The sequence below is a fragment of the Talaromyces marneffei genome, chromosome 2, assembly GCF_009556855.1.
Source record: "Talaromyces marneffei chromosome 2, complete sequence".
In the NCBI taxonomy this organism is placed as follows: domain Eukaryota; kingdom Fungi; phylum Ascomycota; class Eurotiomycetes; order Eurotiales; family Trichocomaceae; genus Talaromyces; species Talaromyces marneffei.
The window spans coordinates 2978994-3001533 of record NC_072349.1 but is presented as its reverse complement, the minus strand read 5'-3'; the positions used below and the strand labels follow the sequence as shown (position 1 = coordinate 3001533).

At 46.9% G+C, this 22540-nt stretch overlaps 9 protein-coding genes across 9 annotated transcripts; 6 read left to right on the top strand and 3 right to left on the bottom strand.

Moving 5' to 3' along the window:
• Nucleotides 1-52: 52 nt before the first annotated feature.
• EYB26_003444 (uncharacterized protein) lies at nucleotides 53-1954 on the top strand (the record flags this gene model as incomplete). The annotated part of the gene is made up of 3 exons (XM_054262745.1): nucleotides 53-239; nucleotides 298-606; nucleotides 813-1954. The coding sequence occupies 3 exons, from the start codon at nucleotides 53-55 to the stop codon at nucleotides 1952-1954; spliced, it is 1638 nt and encodes a 545-aa protein (XP_054118720.1).
• Nucleotides 1955-2457: 503 nt separating this feature from the next.
• Nucleotides 2458-3600, top strand: EYB26_003443 (uncharacterized protein; the record flags this gene model as incomplete). The annotated part of the gene is made up of 3 exons (XM_054262744.1): nucleotides 2458-2510; nucleotides 2580-2941; nucleotides 2993-3600. The coding sequence occupies 3 exons, from the start codon at nucleotides 2458-2460 to the stop codon at nucleotides 3598-3600; spliced, it is 1023 nt and encodes a 340-aa protein (XP_054118719.1).
• A 284-nt stretch (nucleotides 3601-3884) lies between these two features.
• Nucleotides 3885-4215, top strand: EYB26_003442 (uncharacterized protein; the record flags this gene model as incomplete). Its single annotated transcript, XM_054262743.1, has 2 exons — nucleotides 3885-3916; nucleotides 3987-4215. 2 exons carry the CDS (start codon nucleotides 3885-3887, stop codon nucleotides 4213-4215), a joined length of 261 nt encoding a protein of 86 aa, XP_054118718.1.
• Nucleotides 4216-5014: 799 nt separating this feature from the next.
• On the bottom strand, nucleotides 5015-6633 carry EYB26_003441 (uncharacterized protein; the record flags this gene model as incomplete). The annotated part of the gene is made up of 2 exons (XM_054262742.1): nucleotides 5015-5108; nucleotides 5165-6633. The coding sequence occupies 2 exons, from the start codon at nucleotides 6631-6633 to the stop codon at nucleotides 5015-5017; spliced, it is 1563 nt and encodes a 520-aa protein (XP_054118717.1).
• A 3482-nt stretch (nucleotides 6634-10115) lies between these two features.
• Nucleotides 10116-14232, top strand: EYB26_003440 (uncharacterized protein; the record flags this gene model as incomplete). The annotated part of the gene is made up of 3 exons (XM_054262741.1): nucleotides 10116-10343; nucleotides 10459-14145; nucleotides 14200-14232. The coding sequence occupies 3 exons, from the start codon at nucleotides 10116-10118 to the stop codon at nucleotides 14230-14232; spliced, it is 3948 nt and encodes a 1315-aa protein (XP_054118716.1).
• Nucleotides 14233-14903: 671 nt separating this feature from the next.
• On the bottom strand, nucleotides 14904-16983 carry EYB26_003439 (uncharacterized protein; the record flags this gene model as incomplete). Its single annotated transcript, XM_054262740.1, has 7 exons — nucleotides 14904-15283; nucleotides 15340-15444; nucleotides 15509-15536; nucleotides 15616-15881; nucleotides 15932-16067; nucleotides 16141-16423; nucleotides 16487-16983. 7 exons carry the CDS (start codon nucleotides 16981-16983, stop codon nucleotides 14904-14906), a joined length of 1695 nt encoding a protein of 564 aa, XP_054118715.1.
• Nucleotides 16984-17853: 870 nt separating this feature from the next.
• On the bottom strand, nucleotides 17854-18666 carry EYB26_003438 (uncharacterized protein; the record flags this gene model as incomplete). Its single annotated transcript, XM_054262739.1, has 1 exon — nucleotides 17854-18666. The coding sequence occupies one exon, from the start codon at nucleotides 18664-18666 to the stop codon at nucleotides 17854-17856; it is 813 nt and encodes a 270-aa protein (XP_054118714.1).
• A 596-nt stretch (nucleotides 18667-19262) lies between these two features.
• EYB26_003437 (uncharacterized protein) lies at nucleotides 19263-19673 on the top strand (the record flags this gene model as incomplete). Its single annotated transcript, XM_054262738.1, has 1 exon — nucleotides 19263-19673. The coding sequence occupies one exon, from the start codon at nucleotides 19263-19265 to the stop codon at nucleotides 19671-19673; it is 411 nt and encodes a 136-aa protein (XP_054118713.1).
• A 1576-nt stretch (nucleotides 19674-21249) lies between these two features.
• EYB26_003436 (uncharacterized protein) lies at nucleotides 21250-22510 on the top strand (the record flags this gene model as incomplete). Its single annotated transcript, XM_054262737.1, has 5 exons — nucleotides 21250-21307; nucleotides 21367-21414; nucleotides 21484-21533; nucleotides 21594-21792; nucleotides 21873-22510. The coding sequence occupies 5 exons, from the start codon at nucleotides 21250-21252 to the stop codon at nucleotides 22508-22510; spliced, it is 993 nt and encodes a 330-aa protein (XP_054118712.1).
• Between the last annotated feature and the right edge of the window lie 30 nt (nucleotides 22511-22540).

Here is a 22540-nt window from a genome sequence, read left to right as displayed (position 1 = left end):
CCCATTGATACCCCTCAATTCTTCCTTTTTTCATATTTCTCCATATATCACCATGTCTACCACCAACGGCGACGCCCAGGGCTTCTTCCAGGGAGAAATCCAGGACTACACCAAGGCTTTGGAAATCCTTGAGAAGCAATATCCTACCAGAGATGGCTTGGATGTTGATACCCTCCTTGACTCTGACAAGCACGGTGCCTTGACTTATAATGATTTCCTCATCTTGCCCGGTTATATTGGTATGGCATGGATGATTTTACTATCAAATGATCAAACTTTTACTGACCGGTCTATCAGGATTCCCCGCTTCCGACGTCACCCTTGATACCCCGGTCACTAAGCGCATTTCTTTGAAAGCGCCTCTTTTGTCCTCTCCCATGGACACTGTCACTGAACATAACATGGCCATCCACATGGCTCTTCTCGGAGGTCTCGGTGTTATTCATCACAACTGCTCTGCCGAAGACCAGGCCGAGATGGTCCGTAAGGTCAAGCGATACGAGAATGGATTCATTCTCGACCCTGTCGTTATCTCCCCCAAGACTACCGTTGCGGAAGCCAAGGAGTTAAAATCTACCTGGGGCTTCGGTGGTTTCCCTGTGACTGGTAGGTTCTCTTCTTTTTCTTTTCGTTCGTTTTCACGTCGTCTGTCGCTTTCATGATGTTTCAACATCTTTACAAATAACTTTCGTTCCACCGTAGTCAGCGCAAGCTGTGTGGAGAAGAGATTTCTATCTGATTTTAGCTGTTTATGCTATATGTGCTGAATCCATTGTTCTATTGCGATCAAATTGCTAACTTTGGCATGTTAGAGAACGGTACTCTCCGTTCCAAGCTCGTCGGTATTGTCACCAGCCGTGACATCCAGTTCCACACTTCTGACGAAGATCCCGTCACTGAAGTCATGTCTACTGATCTTGTTACCGCTCCTGCTGGTACAACCTTGGCCGAAGCCAACGAGGTGTTGCGTAACTCAAAGAAGGGCAAACTTCCTATCGTTGACAAGGATGGTAACCTTGTTTCTTTGCTCTCCCGCTCCGATTTGAGAAAGAACCTCCACTACCCTCTTGCATCCAAGCTTCCCCACTCCAAGCAGCTCATTGCTGCTGCTGCTATTGGTACACGCGAAAGCGACAAGGAACGATTGCAGATGCTTGTTGATGCTGGTCTGGATATTGTCATTCTTGATAGCAGCCAGGGAAACAGCATGTACCAGCTCGATATGATCAAGTACATTAAGAAGACCTACCCTCAGATTGATGTTATTGCCGGCAACGTGGTCACGCGAGAGCAGGCCGCGAACTTGATTGCCGCCGGTGCCGATGGCCTGAGAATTGGCATGGGTAGCGGTAGTGCATGCATCACCCAAGAAGTCATGGCCGTTGGCCGTCCCCAAGCCTTGTCTGTCCGCAGCGTTGCCTCATTTGCTGCACGCTTCGGTGTTCCTTGCATTGCCGACGGTGGTATCCAGAACGTTGGTCACATTGTCAAGGGTCTTGCTATGGGCGCTTCCACTATTATGATGGGCGGTTTGCTTGCCGGTACCACCGAATCCCCCGGTGACTACTTTGTCAGCAGCGAGGGTCAGCTTGTCAAGGCCTACCGTGGAATGGGTAGCATTGACGCTATGGAGGATAAGAAGGCTGGCAAGGGTGGAAAGGACAGCAAGGCCAGCAACGCTGGTACTGCCAGATACTTTTCGGAGAAAGACCGAGTCCTTGTCGCCCAGGGTGTGTCTGGATCCGTCCTTGATCGCGGTTCTGTCACCAAGTTTGTCCCATACCTTATTGCCGGTATCCAGCACTCTTTGCAGGACATTGGTGTGCGCAGCGTCAAGGACTTGCACGAATCAGTTAACAACAAGACTGTTCGCTTCGAACTGCGCAGTGGAAGTGCTCAGGCTGAGGGCAATGTCCACGGCCTTCACAGCTTTGACAAGAAGCTCTACTCTTAAATTCTGGCGACGGATTATAAGCATGATTGTATGAGTGAAGATAGAAAAAAAGCTCGATAATGTATTATGATTTCAATTTCTACCTCTGAGTCTTTGACCTAGTTAACCTCAATAAATAAAGTCTTTGTATGGTAATCTGAAGTTGGCTAGCCCAACGAGCCTCGGGCCTGGCTCTCCCCGCGTTTGTTTAGCTCCGTCGATGTAGTAGTTCCAGTCCACCATACTTACTAAGGCTTATGCAACCGAGGTAACGGCTCATAAGAATTCAGGTATGGAGTATACGTCAAGATAAAATGCTGCCTATCGCCAAGTGCCAGAGAATTGCTGCTTATAACTGTACTGGTATCGAGACATTTGGTTTATGCTTGATCTCCTCGCTTTCTCATTCGGCGACTTTAACGATACCTCGCCGTCCAGATACTCGCTCTTATAACTACAACCATCGATCATTCTCGACGAAATCAATTTATAAAAGCTCATCACGTAGCCCATCCGAACCAACAATGTCTACAAAGTCAAAAAAGAAGGAACTGGCAGTCCCTCGCCCTAGTTCAAGGTAAGTATGTGCCCCTATCCTATCCAAATCAGCGTTAACAACAACCCCCTTCTTACTATTCATGAGAAGTGTCGTCCTCATCTCCCCAGAAAATGAAGTCCTCCTCCTTCACCGCGTAAAAACGTCCACATCATTTGCCTCAGCGCACGTCTTCCCTGGGGGCAATATATCTGTGCGACAAGACGGGGAATTTACAGTCAGCCTGGAAGACCCGCGGCGGCATTATGATGGTATTAATTACCGGAGGGCAGCTATCCGGGAACTGTTTGAAGAGAGTGGCATTCTACTTGCGACGGATACTACCAATTCCCAGAAGCTGGTACATGTAGATGAGGCGGAGAGGGAGAGGGGGAGGTATGATATCCATAACAATAAGATTGGATTTGGGGAATGGCTGAAGAAACAGAATTCGACGGCCGAGATGGATACTGGTATATTATCTTTCTAATTTCAATGGTATGGAGTAAGCTGACGATGTCAAGATAATCTGATCCCATTCACCCATTGGATTACACCACCGAATTTACCAAAGCGGTTTTCGACGCAGATGTATCTCTACTTCTTACCAATTCAGGACTCATCAAAAGCAAGTGGTGAGGAGAATACAGCACAAGGATTACCCGAAGGAGGCAGACAAGAAGTGCAAGTCCCTACTTCCGACGGCGGCGTAGAAATCAATGAAGCCAGATTTCTACCAGCATCGAACTGGCTACAGCAAGCTCAAGCCGGCGAGATCATTCTCTACCCGCCTCAGTTCCTGTTGCTTTCTGTCATTGCGCAATTCCTGGATCAAAGCCCATCCACATCTAGTTCAACAGATAAACAAGCGCGAAGAAAAGAATTACTCGAATTCATCCACAGCGGTAACCCGCCATGGACAGATAAATTCGTATGCCCGCGAAGTCTGCAATTGCTGGATGACAAGAGGGCTGTGCTAGCATTGGATCACCCGGGGCCGGAGTTGCATGGTTCAGGGAAGAAGGGAGATGACGAGAGAGTGATTGTGGTTAACTTTGGGAAGGATGGGCCGAGAAATGTTGAAGTGAGATGGAAGAAGGATGTTTTGAAAGAGGAGAAGAGTTCTTTATAGTTATCATAAATGAAACGAACGGCTTTGATAAGTTAGTGTTCATACAAGTACTTCCATAGGGGATCTTCCTACCACGCACCAGACAGTAAGGAGTACGCACTTACCGGCAAAGTCACATGACCCACACAACCATTCCCCACCCAATTTCACGAATTCACGGCAAGCAAACAAGCCAAATTCGCTTGAGGCCGAGTGCACTGTGAAATTTTCGTCCATTCGCACCCGCCATCTTCAATCAACCACCTCGAAGACCACCACCTTCAAAACCACACAAATCAGCCAAAATGGAGAACGAAAAGGGAGAGATCGTCGATCTGTTCGTCCCCCTTGACCTCCGCCTTTCCAAAAATTCAAATGAATCAAGAAACTAATCTGTGAAATGATAGCTACGTCCCCCGCAAATGCAGCGCAACCAACCGCATCATCAAGGCTAACGACCACGCCTCCGTGCAAATCTCCATCGGAAACGTTGACGAGAACGGCCGCTACACCGGCGAGAACGGCGTCTATGCGCTCAGCGGATTCGTGCGCGCTCGCGGCGAGGCCGACGACTCTCTCAACCGTCTTGCCCAGCGCGATGGATATTTGAAGAACGTTTGGAGTGCTCAGCGATAAATCCTCGACCTTTTCCTCGACCGGAAGGCAGTGGGGGTTCTCTTTTTATTCGTTTGGGTGCAAAAATTGGGTTGATAGGATTCGGGTTCGGTTTCGGTTCAGATATCGGATTGGAATCGATGATATGATTGATGCGTTTTTTTCTTTCTCTCTTCGTGTTCTTTTTTACGTGTGTGGTGGAATGAGGGGGATGAGATGTGGACTAGGGTTATGTGCCTGATGGTAAGTTTTTACCTGGCCTTCAGAAATCGAAGGATCAAGAATACTAATTCGATTGCAGATGACACTTGTATGAATGATATACATATCCAATCCCATCCGTTCCCAAATCAACATCAACCTCTGAATGAAAGAACAAAATTTCGAAAAAGGAAACAAAGAACGAAACCCGAGAATAGAATTATTTTCTAATCTACATCCTATTCCCTACAGACAATACAAAAAGAAGCAAAAAAAAAAGCATCACATACTTCGTTCATTTCTAGATTTATGCAACCGGCATATCAAGGCCTCCTCACTCTTTCTCTTCAGGAGATATTTTCCATGAGAGAGGAGGTAGAACATAATCAAGACATCCATACGCCGAATATCATAGTATATTAACCCGCCTATTGAAGAGCCACGGTTATTCTGAGATTACGAGCTGGGGCACAGATACGGGCGGGACATTTCGTAGATTGTTTACTTTGATTAGGGAATAGTTCTATATGAATGAAATTTCTTCCTTTTTATACCGTGATCATTACACATTTCTGCAGAGTCTCATCTCTTTTTTCCTATATTGCTAAATTTGACCCATCTAATCCCTGTCGAGACGAACAGCGGGATTCGACTCAATGAAGTTCAAATCGACTTTGTGACCGAGGAGTTCACGGATATTGCTTACTCCATACCTGTTTTGTATCAATTAGCAGATATTCACACAAGAGCCGTGGGAGGGGAAACATACTTGATCATAGTAGGTCGCTCAAGACTCAACCCCCAACCGTACACACGCATATCCTTCGGTAATCCCATAGACTCCAACATCTCCGGCCTGAACATACCACTGTTGCCAATCTCAACCCATTTACCCAATCCATCATGATATCCGAAAATTTCCATACTGGGCTCGGTGTAAGGATTGAAAGCGGGCTTGAAACGAAGGCGATGAATACCCATCTTCGCGAAAAAGACTTCCATGAAGCCGATCAGACCACCGAGAGCAAGACCGAAATCAGCAATGACACCTTCGACTTGGTGGAATTCGGCCAAGTGAGTGGCGTCGACGGCTTCGTTACGGAAGACGCGGTCGATACTGAAGTAGCGAGCTGGTCGGGGGTTGGCGGCGAGTTTGTGGAGCATGTAGGTCGACACGGAGGTTGTGTGTGTTCGGAGTACGAGACGTAGGGCTTCGTCCGGGTTCCAGGGATACCGGTATCCAATTGAACCGTATTTACCGTGCTCGTGGACGGCACGAACATTGTCCCAGTACTGCTTGTAGTCCAATGGCTTGTCTTCTTGCTTCTTTGCAGATGATGGCATAGATGATGCCTTGGTCAAATGAGGGTCGTTGGGAGGATCCTCACGAGGAGGATCGGCCTTGAGTGGATCGGCAATGTAGAATGTATCTTGCAAATCACGAGCGGGATGTTGTTGTGGTACGTACAAAGCATCGAAGTTCCAGAAACCAGTTTCGACGAAGCGGTTGGTGGGCATTTCTTCGAACCCCATCTCGAAGAAGATATTCCTGAACTCTTGTCGGACTTTGTTGAGCGGGTGCAATGCGCCACTGGGGGTCAGGGCTCCCTTTGAGTTGAAGTTGTATGGTTTCAAGTGGGCAGTTTTCCACGCTCCGCTCGCGAGCATCTCTTCTGTCAAGTCGGTTTCTTCCTTGACGAATTCTCGCGCATACTTGGGGCCCTTCTTGAACTTGTAGCTGATAACTTTTTGTACGGCAATCAGCTTCCTCTTTTTCAAGTCTGCGATCACCTTGGGATCGGGGTGGGTTTGTGATTCCTTGATGGTCTGCAGCAACAATCTCGTCTCATCTTCAATCTTGTCTGTGTTTGCTCGTAGCAAGTCCTTATCCTTCTTGATCCACCCTCGTTTGAAAGCATTGCCCTGTCCAACCTTGGCGATATCCTTTCCAACAATAGCGGGAAGATCTGCGATTTTCAATCCATCGAGAGATGCAAGAACGGCCTCGAAGACCTTGGCTTCGTGCGAGCCATTGGCGGCAATGGACTCGCCTTCCTCCGTCAGGACAAGAGCTTCTTTGTCTATCGTCTCATATTCCACCATCGACCGTGACGCCAGACGATCCAACGCGGCTTTTATGTTCAGGAACGGAACGGAGGGGAAGACTTCTGAGGAGAGGAGAGGTTGGTCGGTCGACGACAAGGCGTCCAAAATGGGCGCTGTCAAGTCAGCCGCCATTCTGTAGTTTATCGGTTGATTTTCTGTATCGAGTGACTATGTAATTCAGTCGAGAAAGGTTGCAGGAAGCTTGAATTGACTGGATCGGTTGACGCTGTGTGTATGACTCTTTCGGGCAAAATTAGTCAAATTTCGATACGGAGAGGGATACCGACGCTTGTGCAGTTCCTGCCCCGCGGTTTTGCATGAGTCACATGATATCATGTGACTAGAGTCTGGAGGCCTTGATGCCTTGACGCCTTGGCCATCTTTCAGAGAATCGCAACGGATTTTAAGTTCCAAGACTCCCTCAGAAAGTTTGCTTGGCTACTCATACGGAGTAGACGATCTGCCAATCCCAATATCATGTAAGTCATTTAGACTTGTACCAAATTTGGCGTTCTAATTGTTTCAATCAACTTTGTCTCATGTTCCCAATGCTCTGGCTTAGGCTAAAACTTCAGATGATAATGATGATATTGATGTCGGATGAACTCCTGAAAGTCGCCTCGTCATTGTACCCTTGAGCACTGACGGGCGTGAGCACTGATGGTCGTGACGATCTATCCAGTTTACAATTTCCCGAAAAGCGGGCCGATTCATAGCACATGGTGAGAAAACCCTACCGGTAGTACGGACGGAGTGATTCGTACAATACGGATACAACAATAGCATTGCTTCCGCCCGTAGTTAGCATCCTTCGACACGCGACATGACCTGATATTTACCGGGAGACCAATCAGTCAGACTAATACAAACAGCAGTGGTATGGCAATATGATAACTGATAGTACTGCCGTCCAATCCTTGATGGATGACTTACGACGACGTCTTACAAACCTACCAAGGTTTGACTGATGCACGATGTACGGAGTGTCTTGTCACTCAACCCGAGAAGCGTTATGACGTCGAGTCGTCAATCTAAATACCAATTATCTTAATCACCTCATCCTTTACGTTGGCACGAAGGGATTAGATCCACAACTTGCTCAGTCGCTACTTGCTCGATCAATGACATTGATGCAACTGCTTGTACAGAAATGTCCCGCGTTTCAGACATGACAAGTTACAAGTTAGACACAAAGGAATGTAGTTCGTGAGATTTGCATCCCAGGCGCTTCATGAGTCAGATGACTCTATCTAGTTACGTAGTAAAGCGCTGCTCAATACTTAAACAGTACCACGGATATGAGCGTTCCGTAAGATCATCAGTGCTTTGGTAGACCAACAACTGGATCTTCAATTCTGATACGCTAGTAATCCGTGCTAGCACTATGAACATGTACCAATGAACTTAATCTGCGATTCGTGAGTTGAGGACACTAGATGATGATTTTTCTTGTTTTCACAGATGGTTTACGACTTAGTCTTTGTGGTAGAAAAACAAAAGGATCGATCCCCTTACTAAATGTAAAACTTGATACTAAAAAAAGTAATGGGATGCGACTACGGCGAAGGATATGGATAGGTACGCTCCAGATGGCGCCGCGAGAGAACCATGGAACGGGAATGCTTCATGGCATGAATAATTTGAATTTTCTGCTGTCTTGGCGGGAATGTAGCTGACTAATACGTACTTGTCCTCAATCTGCCGGTAAGCATCTCTAAAAAGAAGTTCATTTGGAAAGAGGGAAACAATGCATTGCTGTCATCTCCTACTTGAGATAATAACTTGACTAGACAAATGAATGATAAGCGGATGAATCTCCCAAGAATAGCTAAGTTCACTAAGATAGCATTTGGATGACAATTAGCGTAGACTAACCTAATAGAAGTTAGTGACCAGATGATTTACTGCGCTACACCTTTTTGACTTTTAGCGGCTGAGATATACCGACTTGAACCAATTGGCATTCGAGTTGTCGGCCATGGATTGACAACTTTGAAATTGAGTAGGCAGAATGAGTGGAACGGTGTGCTCCATCGAGAAACTCGTAGTCCCAGTCCACGGCTTATGTTCCTGATAAACTGCCGTCGGTAGCCATCAGGAGTAAGCCGAAGGATGAGTTGGAGGCGTGACTCCGACTCTGAATAAACTTCTTCCATATTGAGAGCATATTAGACGCACATACCAACAGTCGTACACGCTTGGTATTCCGTACCCTGTACTGGTACTGAACAGAGCAAGTAAGAAATGAAGCGCACCAGACGAACCATTGGTTGATCCATACACTTAGTGGGTCTCACCCTTCCCCACGGACACCAGCTGATCTGAGTCTTGACCAGTGACAGCCACTAGCTACTGCCAGATGTATCCACCTATATGCCTCCAATTGGACGGTGTGTCAATCGAACCACCCCCCTGACGCGGAACCAATCCCAAAGAGGCATAAACCAACCACACTTCCATCCTTCTGTTATCCACAGCGAATCAGCGGTGCATGTTTTTCCGATTGATTTGATAGACGTCCTTCCCCCGGTTTGCTTTCTTTTTCTCGAGGAACGCTACGCCAGATCCAGCCAAGTTCCGTACATTGCGTACAGAAGGGACTCAAGGGAGACGGTAAAATAACACATTCTACGTAGCAGGCTAGTTCCCAGTTGGTAACATCGCAAGTAGCCATCCGTCGCATGAGGCTTACGGCGCTCCCGGGGGTCATGGGCAAGAAACAGGCTGTTAGGTTTCAACTACCCTGCCAGTGAGAGAGCCCTTATCGTTCCGCCTCGCGCGTTTTTCTTCCCTTCCATCTTTCTTTCTTCAGAAGGCATCTTGCTCAACTTGTCAGTCTCCGATACGAAATCTGCGTATTGGTTGTTGGTGGCTCTATTTCCTTTTTCTTTCCTTTTTCGCCTCTGATCATCCTTTTTGTCAGTACAACACTGCAAGTACGAGTACGTGCATGTACATACCTCTTCCAGCAAGAGCACCACTCCGTACTTAGAGCGGAAGTAGGCTAATCCCCTTTCTCCCCCTCCTCTTCCCTGTTCCTTCCTCCCTCCATCTCTCCTGCTTTCAGATCAGCTTTCATCCCAAGAAGCTACGACCAGCTTCGACTTGTCACCTTTACCAGTGACTGTCCGTGCTTTTGTTTTTTTTTTCCACATAATTTTCTGAGCGAAGTGTCGTCGACTAACTCCACCACTGCTGTAATATAGATAGGTCTCTCTGCTATTGACCTCGATCACGGCGATACCTGCGATTCCCTACCAACGCGTTATATCGCCAAATCTCGCTGTTCTGATCATTCGTGATCTAATCGCAAGAACCGCGCCGACGTCGCTCTCCCAACAATAGAACGACTCACTCAATCAGATTGCGCTAGTTATATTTTCATTATTCCCTACGAGTCATCAGCCTCACCGCCCGAAATCACAAAGTTTCCTATCGAAATAGCAACACTCATGTCGTTTCCATAATCAATTCTCCCTTTCATAACCGGTCACTCCACGGATAATATCTTTCTTTCCGCGCACCGTTCTGGTGGCAGGCCGGACTGAATTTTCGATCGATCTATTACCAATATTTTTGCTGAGTCTCGATCGACAGTGCGAAGAGAAGTTAACATGGGGAGTGACGAGGATTCATTCTTTGCCGCTGCGGCTATCTTGAAAAATCTCGCTGTCGAACCTTCACCGAGCGACGATGATGCAGAGATTACTGTCAAACAAGTCATAAATGGCTTCGAAAAGAGGCGCGTCCAACTTCCTGGAGAGAATACTCCTGGGAAAAAGGCGTTGACCACTGAATTAGAATGCTTGATACGTCGAGTGCATGAATTAGAGACAGAATTAGTCAGTCATCCTAATGTTTGTTTGTTTGCTTTCGTCTATGTCTTTTTGCTCCATATTCTCCACTCTGCCCTCTTTGTTCTCTTTGTTCTTATTCTAATTCGCGACTTTGTTCTAGCAGTACAAGAGACCCCGCAGATCGCGAAAACTCAAGCGCAAATACGATGATGATGATGATGATGATGACGATACCGGCGATGATGACGACGATGAGGATGATTCTGATGGAAGCGAAGACGACGACGACGATGACAATGAAGATGATGACCATGCCGCTAATGGAGTTCTCGTCACTCGCCGTCGGACGCTGCGCGGCGGCGCCGAAACCCTTCGCTCGCTTCAGAATCATGTCGAGAAACAAGCTCATGAAATTAGCATACAGAAGGACATTATTGCCCGTGTCCGAGAAGAACTCGATATGCAAGAAGAACGTACACGGCGGACGCTTGTAAAGGTCGAGCATGAGGATGTCGGAGTTTTGCAACGTGAATTGCGCAAACATCAGCAAGCCAACGAAGCTTTCCAAAAGGCGTTGCGAGAAATAGGCGGCATTATCACCCAGGTTGCTAATGGTGATCTTTCCATGAAGGTGCAGATCCACCCGCTAGAGATGGACCCAGAAATCGCAACTTTCAAACGTACAATCAACACTATGATGGACCAATTGCAAGTGTTTGGTAGTGAAGTGTCCAGGGTGGCCCGTGAAGTCGGAACCGAAGGAATACTAGGTGGACAGGCTCAGATCACCGGCGTGCACGGTATCTGGAAGGAATTGACAGAAAACGTCAACATCATGGCGAAGAATCTTACAGATCAAGTGCGTGAAATCGCAACCGTCACTACCGCTGTCGCACACGGAGATCTTAGTCAAAAGATTGAAAGTCGTGCCCATGGTGAAATCTTCGAGCTTCAACAAACTATTAATACCATGGTGGACCAACTTCGTACTTTTGCCACAGAGGTCACTCGTGTCGCTCGTGATGTCGGTACCGAAGGTGTTCTAGGTGGACAGGCTCAAATCGAAGGGGTGCAAGGCATGTGGAACGAATTGACCGTTAATGTGAACGCCATGGCCAACAATTTGACCACACAAGTGCGTGATATTGCCAACGTTACGAAAGCAGTCGCCAAGGGTGACTTGACCCAAAAAGTGCAGGCCAACTGTAAAGGAGAGATTGCGGAGCTCAAGAATATTATCAATTCCATGGTGGACCAGCTTAGACAGTTCGCCCAGGAAGTCACAAAGATTGCCAAGGAAGTCGGAACAGACGGTGTTCTTGGTGGTCAAGCTACAGTTCATGATGTCGAAGGTACTTGGAAAGATCTTACCGAAAATGTCAACAGAATGGCCAACAACCTCACAACCCACGTCCGTGAGATCGCCGAGGTCACTACTGCTGTCGCCAAGGGGGACTTGACCAGGAAAGTCACAGCCAACGTCCAGGGTGAGATCTTGGACTTGAAGAACACCATCAATGACATGGTGGATCGTTTGAATAAGTTTGCATTTGAAGTCAGCAAGGTTGCCAGAGAGGTCGGTACAGATGGAACTCTTGGTGGCCAAGCTAAAGTCGATAATGTGGAGGGTAAATGGAAAGACCTCACCGACAATGTCAACACCATGGCCCAGAATCTTACCTCCCAGGTGCGAGGTATTTCCGATGTTACTCAGGCTATTGCCAAGGGTGACCTCAGCAAGAAGATTGAAGTTCACGCACAGGGAGAGATTCTCACATTGAAGGTCACGATCAATAACATGGTGGACCGTTTGGCTAAATTCGCTACAGAGTTGAAGAGGGTGGCCCGCGATGTCGGTGTCGATGGAAAGATGGGTGGTCAGGCTAACGTCGAGGGCATCGCTGGTCGATGGAAGGAAATCACAGAGGACGTCAATACCATGGCCGAAAATCTTACATCCCAGGTCCGAGCCTTCGGTGAAATCACTGATGCTGCCACCGATGGTGACTTTACCAAGCTCATTACCGTCAATGCCTCTGGTGAAATGGACGAGTTGAAGCGCAAGATCAATAAGATGGTTTCCAACTTGCGTGACAGTATTCAACGTAACACAGCCGCCAGGGAGGCTGCCGAACAGGCCAATCGTACCAAATCAGAGTTCTTGGCCAACATGTCCCACGAAATCCGAACACCCATGAATGGTATTATCGGTATGACTCAACTCACGCTGGACACCGACGACCTGAAACCGTACCCTCGTGAGATGTTGAACGTTGTGCACAACTTGGCCAACAGTTTGTTGACCATTATCGACGATATCCTTGATATTTCCAAGATTGAGGCCAACAGGATGGTTATTGAAAGTATTCCGTTCACCGTCAGGGGAACTGTATTCAATGCCCTTAAGACTCTCGCGGTCAAGGCCAATGAAAAGTTCCTCAACCTTGCATACCAAGTGGATAGCTCCGTTCCTGACTACGTTATCGGTGATCCTTTCCGTCTGCGCCAGATTATTCTCAACTTGGTTGGAAACGCCATCAAGTTTACTGAGCATGGTGAAGTCAAGTTGACCATCAGCAAATCCGAAAGGGAGCAGTGTGCTAGAGACGAGTATGCCTTTGAGTTCTCTGTTTCTGATACTGGTATTGGTATTGAGGAAGATAAACTTGACCTCATTTTCGACACCTTCCAACAAGCTGATGGATCAACAACTCGTCGATTTGGAGGTACTGGTCTTGGTTTGTCTATTTCTAAACGTCTTGTCAACCTTATGGGCGGTGATGTTTGGGTCACATCCGAATACGGACATGGCAGTACTTTCCACTTCACTTGCGTCGTCAAGCTTGCAGATCAATCTTTGAATGTCATTAGCTCACAGCTCATTCCTTACAAGAACCACCGTGTTCTCTTCATTGACAAGGGACACACTGGTGGGCATGCGGAACAGATCACCTTGATGCTCCAGCAGTTGGATCTGGAGCCTCTTGTTGTTAAGGATGAAGACGAAGTACCGCCACCAGAGATACATGATCCGTCAGGAAAGGAGTCCGGTCATGCTTACGACGTCATCATCGTGGATACCGTTGACACAGCTCGTACGCTGCGAACGTACGATGAGTTCAAATACATACCGATTGTCTTGTTATGCCCAGTGGTGTCTGTGAGCTTGAAGTCCGCCCTCGACCTTGGTATCACTTCCTACATGACGACTCCTTGTCAGCCAATTGACTTGGGTAATGGAATGCTGCCAGCGTTGGAAGGTCGCTCGACACCGATCACTACAGACCACTCTCGGTCATTCGATATTCTTCTTGCAGAAGACAACGAGGTCAATCAGAAGCTGGCAGTCAAGATTCTCGAGAAATGCAACCACGGGGTCACAGTGGTGGGCAACGGTCAGGAAGCCTTGGATGCCGTCAAGAACAGGCGGTTCGACATCATTCTCATGGACGTCCAAATGCCTATTATGGGAGGATTTGAAGCCACAGCTAAGATTCGTGAATATGAACGTGAAAACAACCTATCTCGTACGCCGATTATCGCTCTTACTGCACATGCTATGTTGGGTGACAGAGAAAAGTGTATCCAGGCTCAGATGGATGAATATCTGTCCAAGCCTTTGAAACAAAACCAAATGATCCAGACCATCCTCAAGTGTGCGACACTTGGTGGAAACTTTATGGAAAAGAACAAGGAGTCACGACTCGCAGGACCCGAAGGACATCTCGCACCTGTCGCTGCCCACCAACCGCGCCCTGGAATGGAAGGCCGTGCAATCACAACGTCGGGGCCGATCACCGAGACCGATAGCCCAGGCACTGAAGAGGGTGAAGCTGAAGTCGACCGAGTAAGTCAGACTTAACGCATAGTATCGGTTGAATAACCGCTAACGTCTGATTAGCAAAAACTGCTGTTACGGTCTCATAGCAGCTGATGATCTCTCTTCAATACTTTCATGATTTTCCTTTATCATTCGGTAGCGACTTGTTTTTCCCTCCTTGAAGAAGTTTCTTTGTCTTCTCATTTCGGTTGTACCTTGACCATCCACCTCAACCAAAACCATTTTGCATATCTCCCTGTCTGTGATATCGGTCGTTGTCTTACTTCTGTTGTTGTCTTTATACTAAGGGTCCCTGTTTTTATACAACCCCGTCTGAACTATTTCGACGACGGGTCTTCTTCATTACCTGACTGTGTCAATTCTTGTTGTTATAAGTTAGGTCAAAGGTTATGTGCATAACCTTTTTTGGGCGTTAGCGTGTTTGTCGGTTGCATTTGACTTTTTCTTCTATCATACCCCCAAGGTAAATCCTTAAAGCCTTAAGCCTGAAATCAGTTTCAGTTTAGGAATATATCTTTATGGTTGTTTCGATTCACTTTGGGTTGCATTTTTGATCTTGGTAGGAAATGTCTCGCTTGCTATGAAGACACTATAGTTATCCCTGTGGATAGATCGGACGGCGGACTCTGTTTTTCTGCCCCTTTCTAATGAAGTTATCAATTATATAGTTGATGTCTTCCAGGATTCAAATGTTAGATCTTGAATATCGTACCGTCTTGTCCTACCAACAATCCTTTGCTGTCAGGATACGAGAATCACGATATTCACACCCGTTCCTGTCTTCCTACAGAAGGACTATTAACCATTGAACCCTCGCCCCCATCCCTAACCCCCTTCTTCTCACTACCTCTTCCTTCATCAGCACGGCTGGAAGTATCAACAGGAGCCCTAGCATCCTTCTCTGCCACTCCTTCGTCCCTAATCAAAACCGCACATACAAAACATACTCCAATAATAGGCGCATACATGACGAATATTGTATGCATACCGGCCATATACGCGTCCATAACCATCTCGTATTGATTGGGGGACAGATTAATGGATGATAGCGAATAGGCGGAGGATGTTATTGTGTTGATTACATCGAGGGGTAGGGTGTTTCGGAGCTGGGTCTTGAGGGTGTTGTTTAGGATTGTGCCGGAGACTGTTCAACTGTTAGATTTATATATGTCTATATATGAAGGGGGAAAGTGAACGTACTAGTCAAGCCTACGGAGCCACCGAGGATACGCAGAAAATTCCGCAGAGAGTTTGTGACTGCTCGATCTGCTTTTCTGGAGTGTGCTAGTAGGGCAACCAATCCAGCTGTGGTTAGATGTTAGTATCATCCATAATCTGTCCTGATTTTTGGTAGTTTGGATAGACGCACGCTGGAAAGCACCCCCAATCCCAATCCCCTGCAAAAACCCAATCAAACAAATCGCCCACACAGGACTTGTCCTCGTGTAAATCGACTGCAACGACACACCCACCAACCAAACACAGTTCGAAAAGATGATCGTTGGCCCGTAATGGCCCGTAATGGCCCGTCTTTGAGATTATATGGCCTGAAACCAACGATCCGACGCCGTGGGATGCTACCATGGGCAAGATAATTGCGCCAGACAAGATAGGACTGTACCCGCGGACCGTTTGGAGATACATGGGGATATAGAAGAGGTTTGCCCAGTAGACGACGCCGTGCAGGGTGCCTTGGAGAAAGACTAGGTTTGCGGATTGTCGCTTTGGAAGAGGCGGACTTCCTCTTTTTTTTAGCTTTTCATAGAGTAAGGAGATGGGTAAAGGGGCTTACTAGGCATCATGGGGAGTTTTGCAAATTTCCATTCTACGAGCACAAAGGTGATAATAAGGAGGCCGCTGATGGTGAGCATGGCTATCACCAAGGTGCCGTCCCATGGATATGTTGAGCCTCCTTGGGAGATGGGGATCTATATCACAGATTAGAAAACCCCTCGAGGTAGGGAATATGATACAAACCAAAACCAGCACAACAGCACCCACATTCATCACCAACCCCAGCCAATCAAGCATCCTCAACTTCGTCCACGCATTGCCCCGAACCGTAGACGGCGGAATGACAATCGCAATCACAACCATCACGACCACTATAACGGGGACAATGAACCAAAAACACCACCTCCACGAAGCGTGCTGCGTCAACGCGCCGCCTATCAGGGGTCCGATACCATTGCCCAAGCCGACCATAGCGCCGATGAAGCCGTTGTATTTTCCGCGTTGTTCGAGGGTTGTGATGTCGCTTGCTATTATCATTACGAGGGCGGTTCTACTCGAGTCAGCTTTTTCCCTCTCACTTTTGCATATAGATCAGCGGAGGGAAGGGGATTACATGGCACCTCCACCCAACCCAGCAATAGACCGAAAAGCAAACAACATCGCCGCATTCTGCGCAAACCCAGCACACAGATTCGCACCCGCCAGAATACCCATGCATATCAGTAAAAGAGGCTTCCGGCCCACGATATCACTCAACCGCCCATTAACGAGTTGGATACTGGTACTCGCGAGCAAGAAACTGGTCGCAATCCATGAGATGGAAGGCCCCATGTTGAGGGATTCCCCGATTGCGGGCACTGCGGTTGAGACGCAGGTTTGGTCTAGGTAAGAAATCATTTGGGCTAGGGCGATGGTTGGGAAGACGATCATTAGTTTATTGTGTGGGAGGATGTTGGATTGTTGGTCCTTGAATGTTTCTAGGGTTGTTGATGAGGGTGATGGCTCGTCGGTGTTGGTTATTTCACTGCTTGGGGGGGAGGAGTTCTTCTTACGGAAGAGGGCTCTGAAGACTGCCTGTTTGCCATTTTGAGTAGATTGAGTGGACGTCATTTTTGGCTAATTTGATTACTTCTTTGTGTGGATTTACGTCTGTATTCAACGACGTTGGAAGTATTAGAATCAAAAGAAGACTTGAGTTAGAAATTGAATGTCTTATGATAGGTAGAGAGCATTGAGCTGCAGCGGTTACCTAACGCGCGGAAAATTAACCGGATCTTGATGATCAATAGAATAGGTTCTGTTTGTAAATCCGATTCTGACTCACTACCCTTGTTCTAAAAAATCAGAAATCCGACATCGCCAAGAATAGCAATGCAGGATTATGAAATATCGTCAACTTGCATCATCAAGATCCATGTTCGAGATAGTGGAAACTGTCGTCTGCGCCAAGTAATTACACCAACACTCCAGATGTGTGATATTCGAGTGATAGACCACCCTTAGCGGCGGTGTGCGGAAAACATGTCTATATTCCCCCGAAGGCACCATAGGCCTTAATGAATTAACGAGTGGATACATCGTATACTGTACATTGTGTACTAAAATTGACAAGATTGACAATCCCTGCGAATTGTCCGACTATTGGTCGTTGGGATTAGGGCTTGGCCGTGCTTGGCAAGGTGATTGCATAGTTGCCTGATTTGGCAATGTGTGAACTATCAATTCCCTTGTTCGTGAGGATAATTTCTCTTAATGGTTTTGTAATCGCTACTGCGCTTGACAGGGGGTTCATCCTTGAATTTGTTAACTTGGACGTATTTTTCATTGTTGGCTGCTGTGTTTTCAATACGGCTAGTTGTGAGTTAGGGCTAGCTTGTGACTTCTCAGTTATGGTAGAATAGGAAATTGGTCACCGAAGCAGATTGTTAAAAAAGAAAGCAGATAATCATAGAATTCAATGACTATAGGTAATGTATGAGTCTAAATCAATTTTCCAGTAGCCTCACGTCCCTCTATAACATCCATCAATGTCTCAACCACGGCCATTCCAGTCCGACTCTGATTTTCCTTCGTACATCCTCCAATATGAGGAGTCATGATAACATTCTCATGCTTCAGAAACTCTCCATAGACGTCCAAAGTAGGAGGCTCAATCTCCATAACATCAAGCGCAGCACCGCCTATCTTCTTCTGATCCAAAGCCCTAAGCAAGGCCTTCTCTACCACACCGCCTCTAGCACAGTTCACCAGAATGGCATTAGCCTTCATGATACTAAGTTCGTGATCGCTCAAACTTCTGGTGGACTCGAGTAGCGGTACATGAAGGGTAATCACATCGGCGTCCTTCAAAAGATCGTCTAAAGCCTTGACACGAACATGATTAAGACCCTTCCACGCATCTGCAGGCGCAGAAGGATCATATGCAACAACCTCACACTCAAACGCACCAATCCATTTCTGAGCAATAATCTTACCTATGTTTCCCATTCCAATAACGCCAACTCGTTTGCGAAACATGCTTGTACTCAGCATAGTTGAACGAATGACTCTCTGACCACTGCGTACTGCGCGATCAATTTCACAGACTCGTCGGCTCAAAGTCAGAGCCAAAGCCATAGATAGTTCTGCAACACTCTCGCTGTTTAGCGTGGGGGTATTATGGACAGCAATGCCATGTTTCTTTGACCCGGCGAGGTCGATGTTGTCAACGCCTACGCCTTGCTTGACCACGGCACGGAGGCAAGCAGCCTGTGCGAAGTCTGCTTCTGTAAGACGGGAATCTGAGCGGATCATGATTCCATCTGCATCAGCATGCCAGTGTGCCTTGCGAGGATCGTTAGGGATAATAACTTGAACATGAGGTAGGCTTTGGACCAGGTCGATGGCATCCTGATGAAAGGGGTCCAAACATAAATTTTAAATTGTTGAATAGAGGCTATTTTGACTGACTGCCTTGGAGATTCACGATAGCACAATTGAAAAACTTTCTTGCTGATTTGGATGTCAGGCTTAAGGGGGAATTGCTCTCGTTTTGCTATATATCTTCTCTCTGTCTTCTTTGTATGTCTGTGGGACATCCGCTCAATGTAAATCTCCCATGGTTCCATGCCTTTTATGGCAATTGCTTCAGCTCAGATGCTGACTAGAGGCTTAGCCTGTTGGAGTGTTTTTGATAACGAACAATTGCGATCCACAGGGGCCACTTCTCACTCCTCAATGACCGACCCCTGTCTCATATAAAAGGCAATCATTGCCTTAGCTCCCCTACAGTTGCGGCGAAGGGAAAGATCCGGAAAGCTGCTAGACGAGGAGAATCAATACCAGAGGGATACGCACTTGACCCTGAAGGATGACCTACTACTGACGCCGAGGCGGCCTTAAAAGGGCTCATGTTGCCAATCGGGGGTGCCAAGGGTTCAGGATTAGCAATGATGATGGATATCTTTGGTGGCTTGCTCACAGCCTCTTCCTTTGCTGGTGATGTGAATGATCAATACAACAATACCAGGAATCCTCAGGGAGTGGGGCATTGGTTCATGGTGTTCAAACCGGAGACGTTCTTGGATTCGAGAGACGAGCTTGCTGATAGGATGGATACTCTTTTGGGAAGAGTCAGACCCTGTGAGAAAGTGGAGGGAGTGGACAGAATCCGTGTTCCGGGAGAAAATGCTACTGAGATGGAGACTCGTAGGCGCTTCGAAGGCATTCCGTTCACTGCCGTGGAGCTGAAGAACCTGAATCTACTTACCAAACAGAGCGGAAGCCAAGTCATGCTAGCAGAGAACGTTGCTGTCAATTAGGTTGAGATTATCAATCTGGGGCCTAGCCTGGATCCTCCGGTTCAGATTTCTTCCATACAAATTAGAGCATATACCGGTTTTAGCAATTGTTGGATGACTACCTGAAATAACAAACCCTGTATAAAACCGTAAAAAGAAATATTACGCTATTATACCATATATCAAACGCGATGTTCTGAAGCTAGTATATCATATCTAGTAAGATATGGGGATCCAAAGCCGGCGAAGACATGCTTCCAAGGACATTTGCGCCACGTATGGATCACTACCATAAAGTTCTCACTATGTACCGACATAGCCAAGGCATCGGTACTCTAATTGTTGTAACCTCGAAGCGTTTTCATTAGAGGAAAGTTTGCCGGAGGCAGATAGCCTCGATGTGAGCGCCGCATACGTACCCAGGCCCTGTATCATCTACGCATCTTGTATATGATCAGCCCGTGGGTGACTGACGGGTGTCGGTAGCTATTCAGAGAATGATTGGCAATGAAACGACCTTGGCGTTGATCCTTTGATTGTTCTTATACGAGAAACCGAGCCTAAGGACCTTCTTGCTACCAGTAATCCATTGATCGACATACCCGAGACGCCAAAATCTAAAAGCGAGCGTCTTGGCTTTTGAGAAGATTCCGAACGAAGCTGAAACTAATGAGCCTGTGGGCCGTTGAAGTCTCGAAGGGGACGAAGCTAATCTCGTCTCAATGACAAGAATAGCCACAACAGCCAAAGAAATTCGGCGAGCCGAGACCTACCAAGTGCCTAATTCAGATAATGCGCCCCTAGTAATGTCTCAGCATTGCCATGTAGATAGTATTGTGCCTTCTCGGCGTGTACGTTGGATGCGTTAGACCTGTAGACGTTGAGATCACTCGAGTTACCGGGATAATGCCATGGAGGCTCGTTGCCGTGAAGGGCTTGCATGTCCCACTCACACATACATTGTTTTTGTCGGAATATACTAAGCCAAGGATAGCCAAGCAGCGCCATCGGCATTACAAGAAATGCTTTGAAACAGTTCGGAAGGCTGATTCTTGCATGCTATGCGATTCCTATAACCAGGGATGTACATGAAAGCTGCATCACGTTCTCTATGCTAGTGTTACTAATTACCCAAGTTGATGATCGTCAAGCAATGGGCACATCCCACAGACGCATTCCTCATGAATGGTAGCATCATTTCGAAAAATATGATGGTATACACGTCAGCTGCTGGAAAATCACACAAAGCACCGCGAAAGTGGCATAAGATACTACGAGCCAAGACATAACGGATGATGTAGTGTAGAATGAATCAAATTTCAGCTTTGTTTTGGGAGGGAGTGTTTGTTGTAATAATTTTAGATCCTTGTCGTAGAGACAAGGGGTATGCCCTGCTCTGATATTGTCGGCTTGCCAGTGCTTGGTCTTGGTTAATCCCTCAGTGTTGACCTCGATCGCTACCCTAATCCGAACCCCTCCATTGTCGACACCAAGAAACACATTACAATAAGCTTGAATAATTCTACCTTCTCACATCAGCCATCTGTTGCGCAATCGCATATTGAATAACCGAGTTCAGCTTTTCAAGCACGCCGAGATGTCTCGAAGAAGTCCTGAGGGCACGCCCCCAACGTCGATAGCGACTACCTTGATCGGTAATGCCATTTCCTGCTGACATTACAATTGGATACGTTACTGACGTATTATACTATAGCGGGAGGAGGAGCAGGAATGAGCGAAGTGCTCGTTTGCCATCCATTAGGTATGCCATCTCTAACTGTTCTGATATTTACTCAACAGCACATTTGATAGCGATGCTCATACTTCATAGATACCATCAAAGTACGCATGCAACTGTCACGACGTGCAAATCGTTTCGGGGTATGTGTGCACTTTTCCTACTTCTGAACATGATGCCGTTGCCTAACTTCTGATATGAAGCCACCGCCGCAAGGAGTAGTCGGCACTGCAGTCGGAATCGTCAGAAATGAAGGCTTTTTCGGTCTCTATAATGGCTTAGGAGCAGTCATTGGGGGGATAATTCCCAAAATGGCTATACGTTTCACATCCTATGAGTACTACAAGCGACTTCTTACCGACAAGGATACAATGAAAATATCACGAAACGGGACTTTTCTCGGTAAGACTTAATCTATTAAGGCTTACTCATATTTTAATTTAATTTATGTTAGAAGTTGACATTTGGAAATGCTTTTACAGCTGGCCTAGCCGCAGGTATAACAGAAGCAGTCACCGTCGTCAACGCCGTCGAAGTGATCAAAATCCGCCTTCAAGCCTTACACAAAGCTCCCAACGGCGCTCTAGTCCCAAAATACAAAGGTACATCAGAGGCAATATCAACATTAATTCGCACAGAGGGCATTAGCTTTCTCTGGCGCGGCGTCACTCTAACAGCTTTGCGCCAGGGGACAAATCAAGCTGCCAATTTCACCGTATATACGGAGCTGAAGACAGGGCTGCAAAAGTGGCAACAACAAAATCACCACAACATACATAATAAACTTGAGGCAAAAGAGTTACCGTCATATCAGACCACGATCATTGGCCTTATATCCGGCGCCGTTGGTCCATTCTTCAACGCGCCCATTGATACTATCAAGACTAGGATACAGCAGGCCCCAGTCATTCCTGGAAAGAGTAGTTTATCGCATATCATGACCATTACGACGGATATGTTACGCAACGAAGGGGCTCGATCCTTTTATAAGGGTATTACACCTCGTGTTATGCGGGTTGCGCCTGGTCAGGCTGTTACCTTCACAGTTTATGAGTTTTTGAAAGGGAGGATTGAGGATTTTTATGTTTTGCGAAGGGAAGTTATACGTCAGACTATGTAGTTCGTTTTGGATGGGGCACGTTATGAGTTA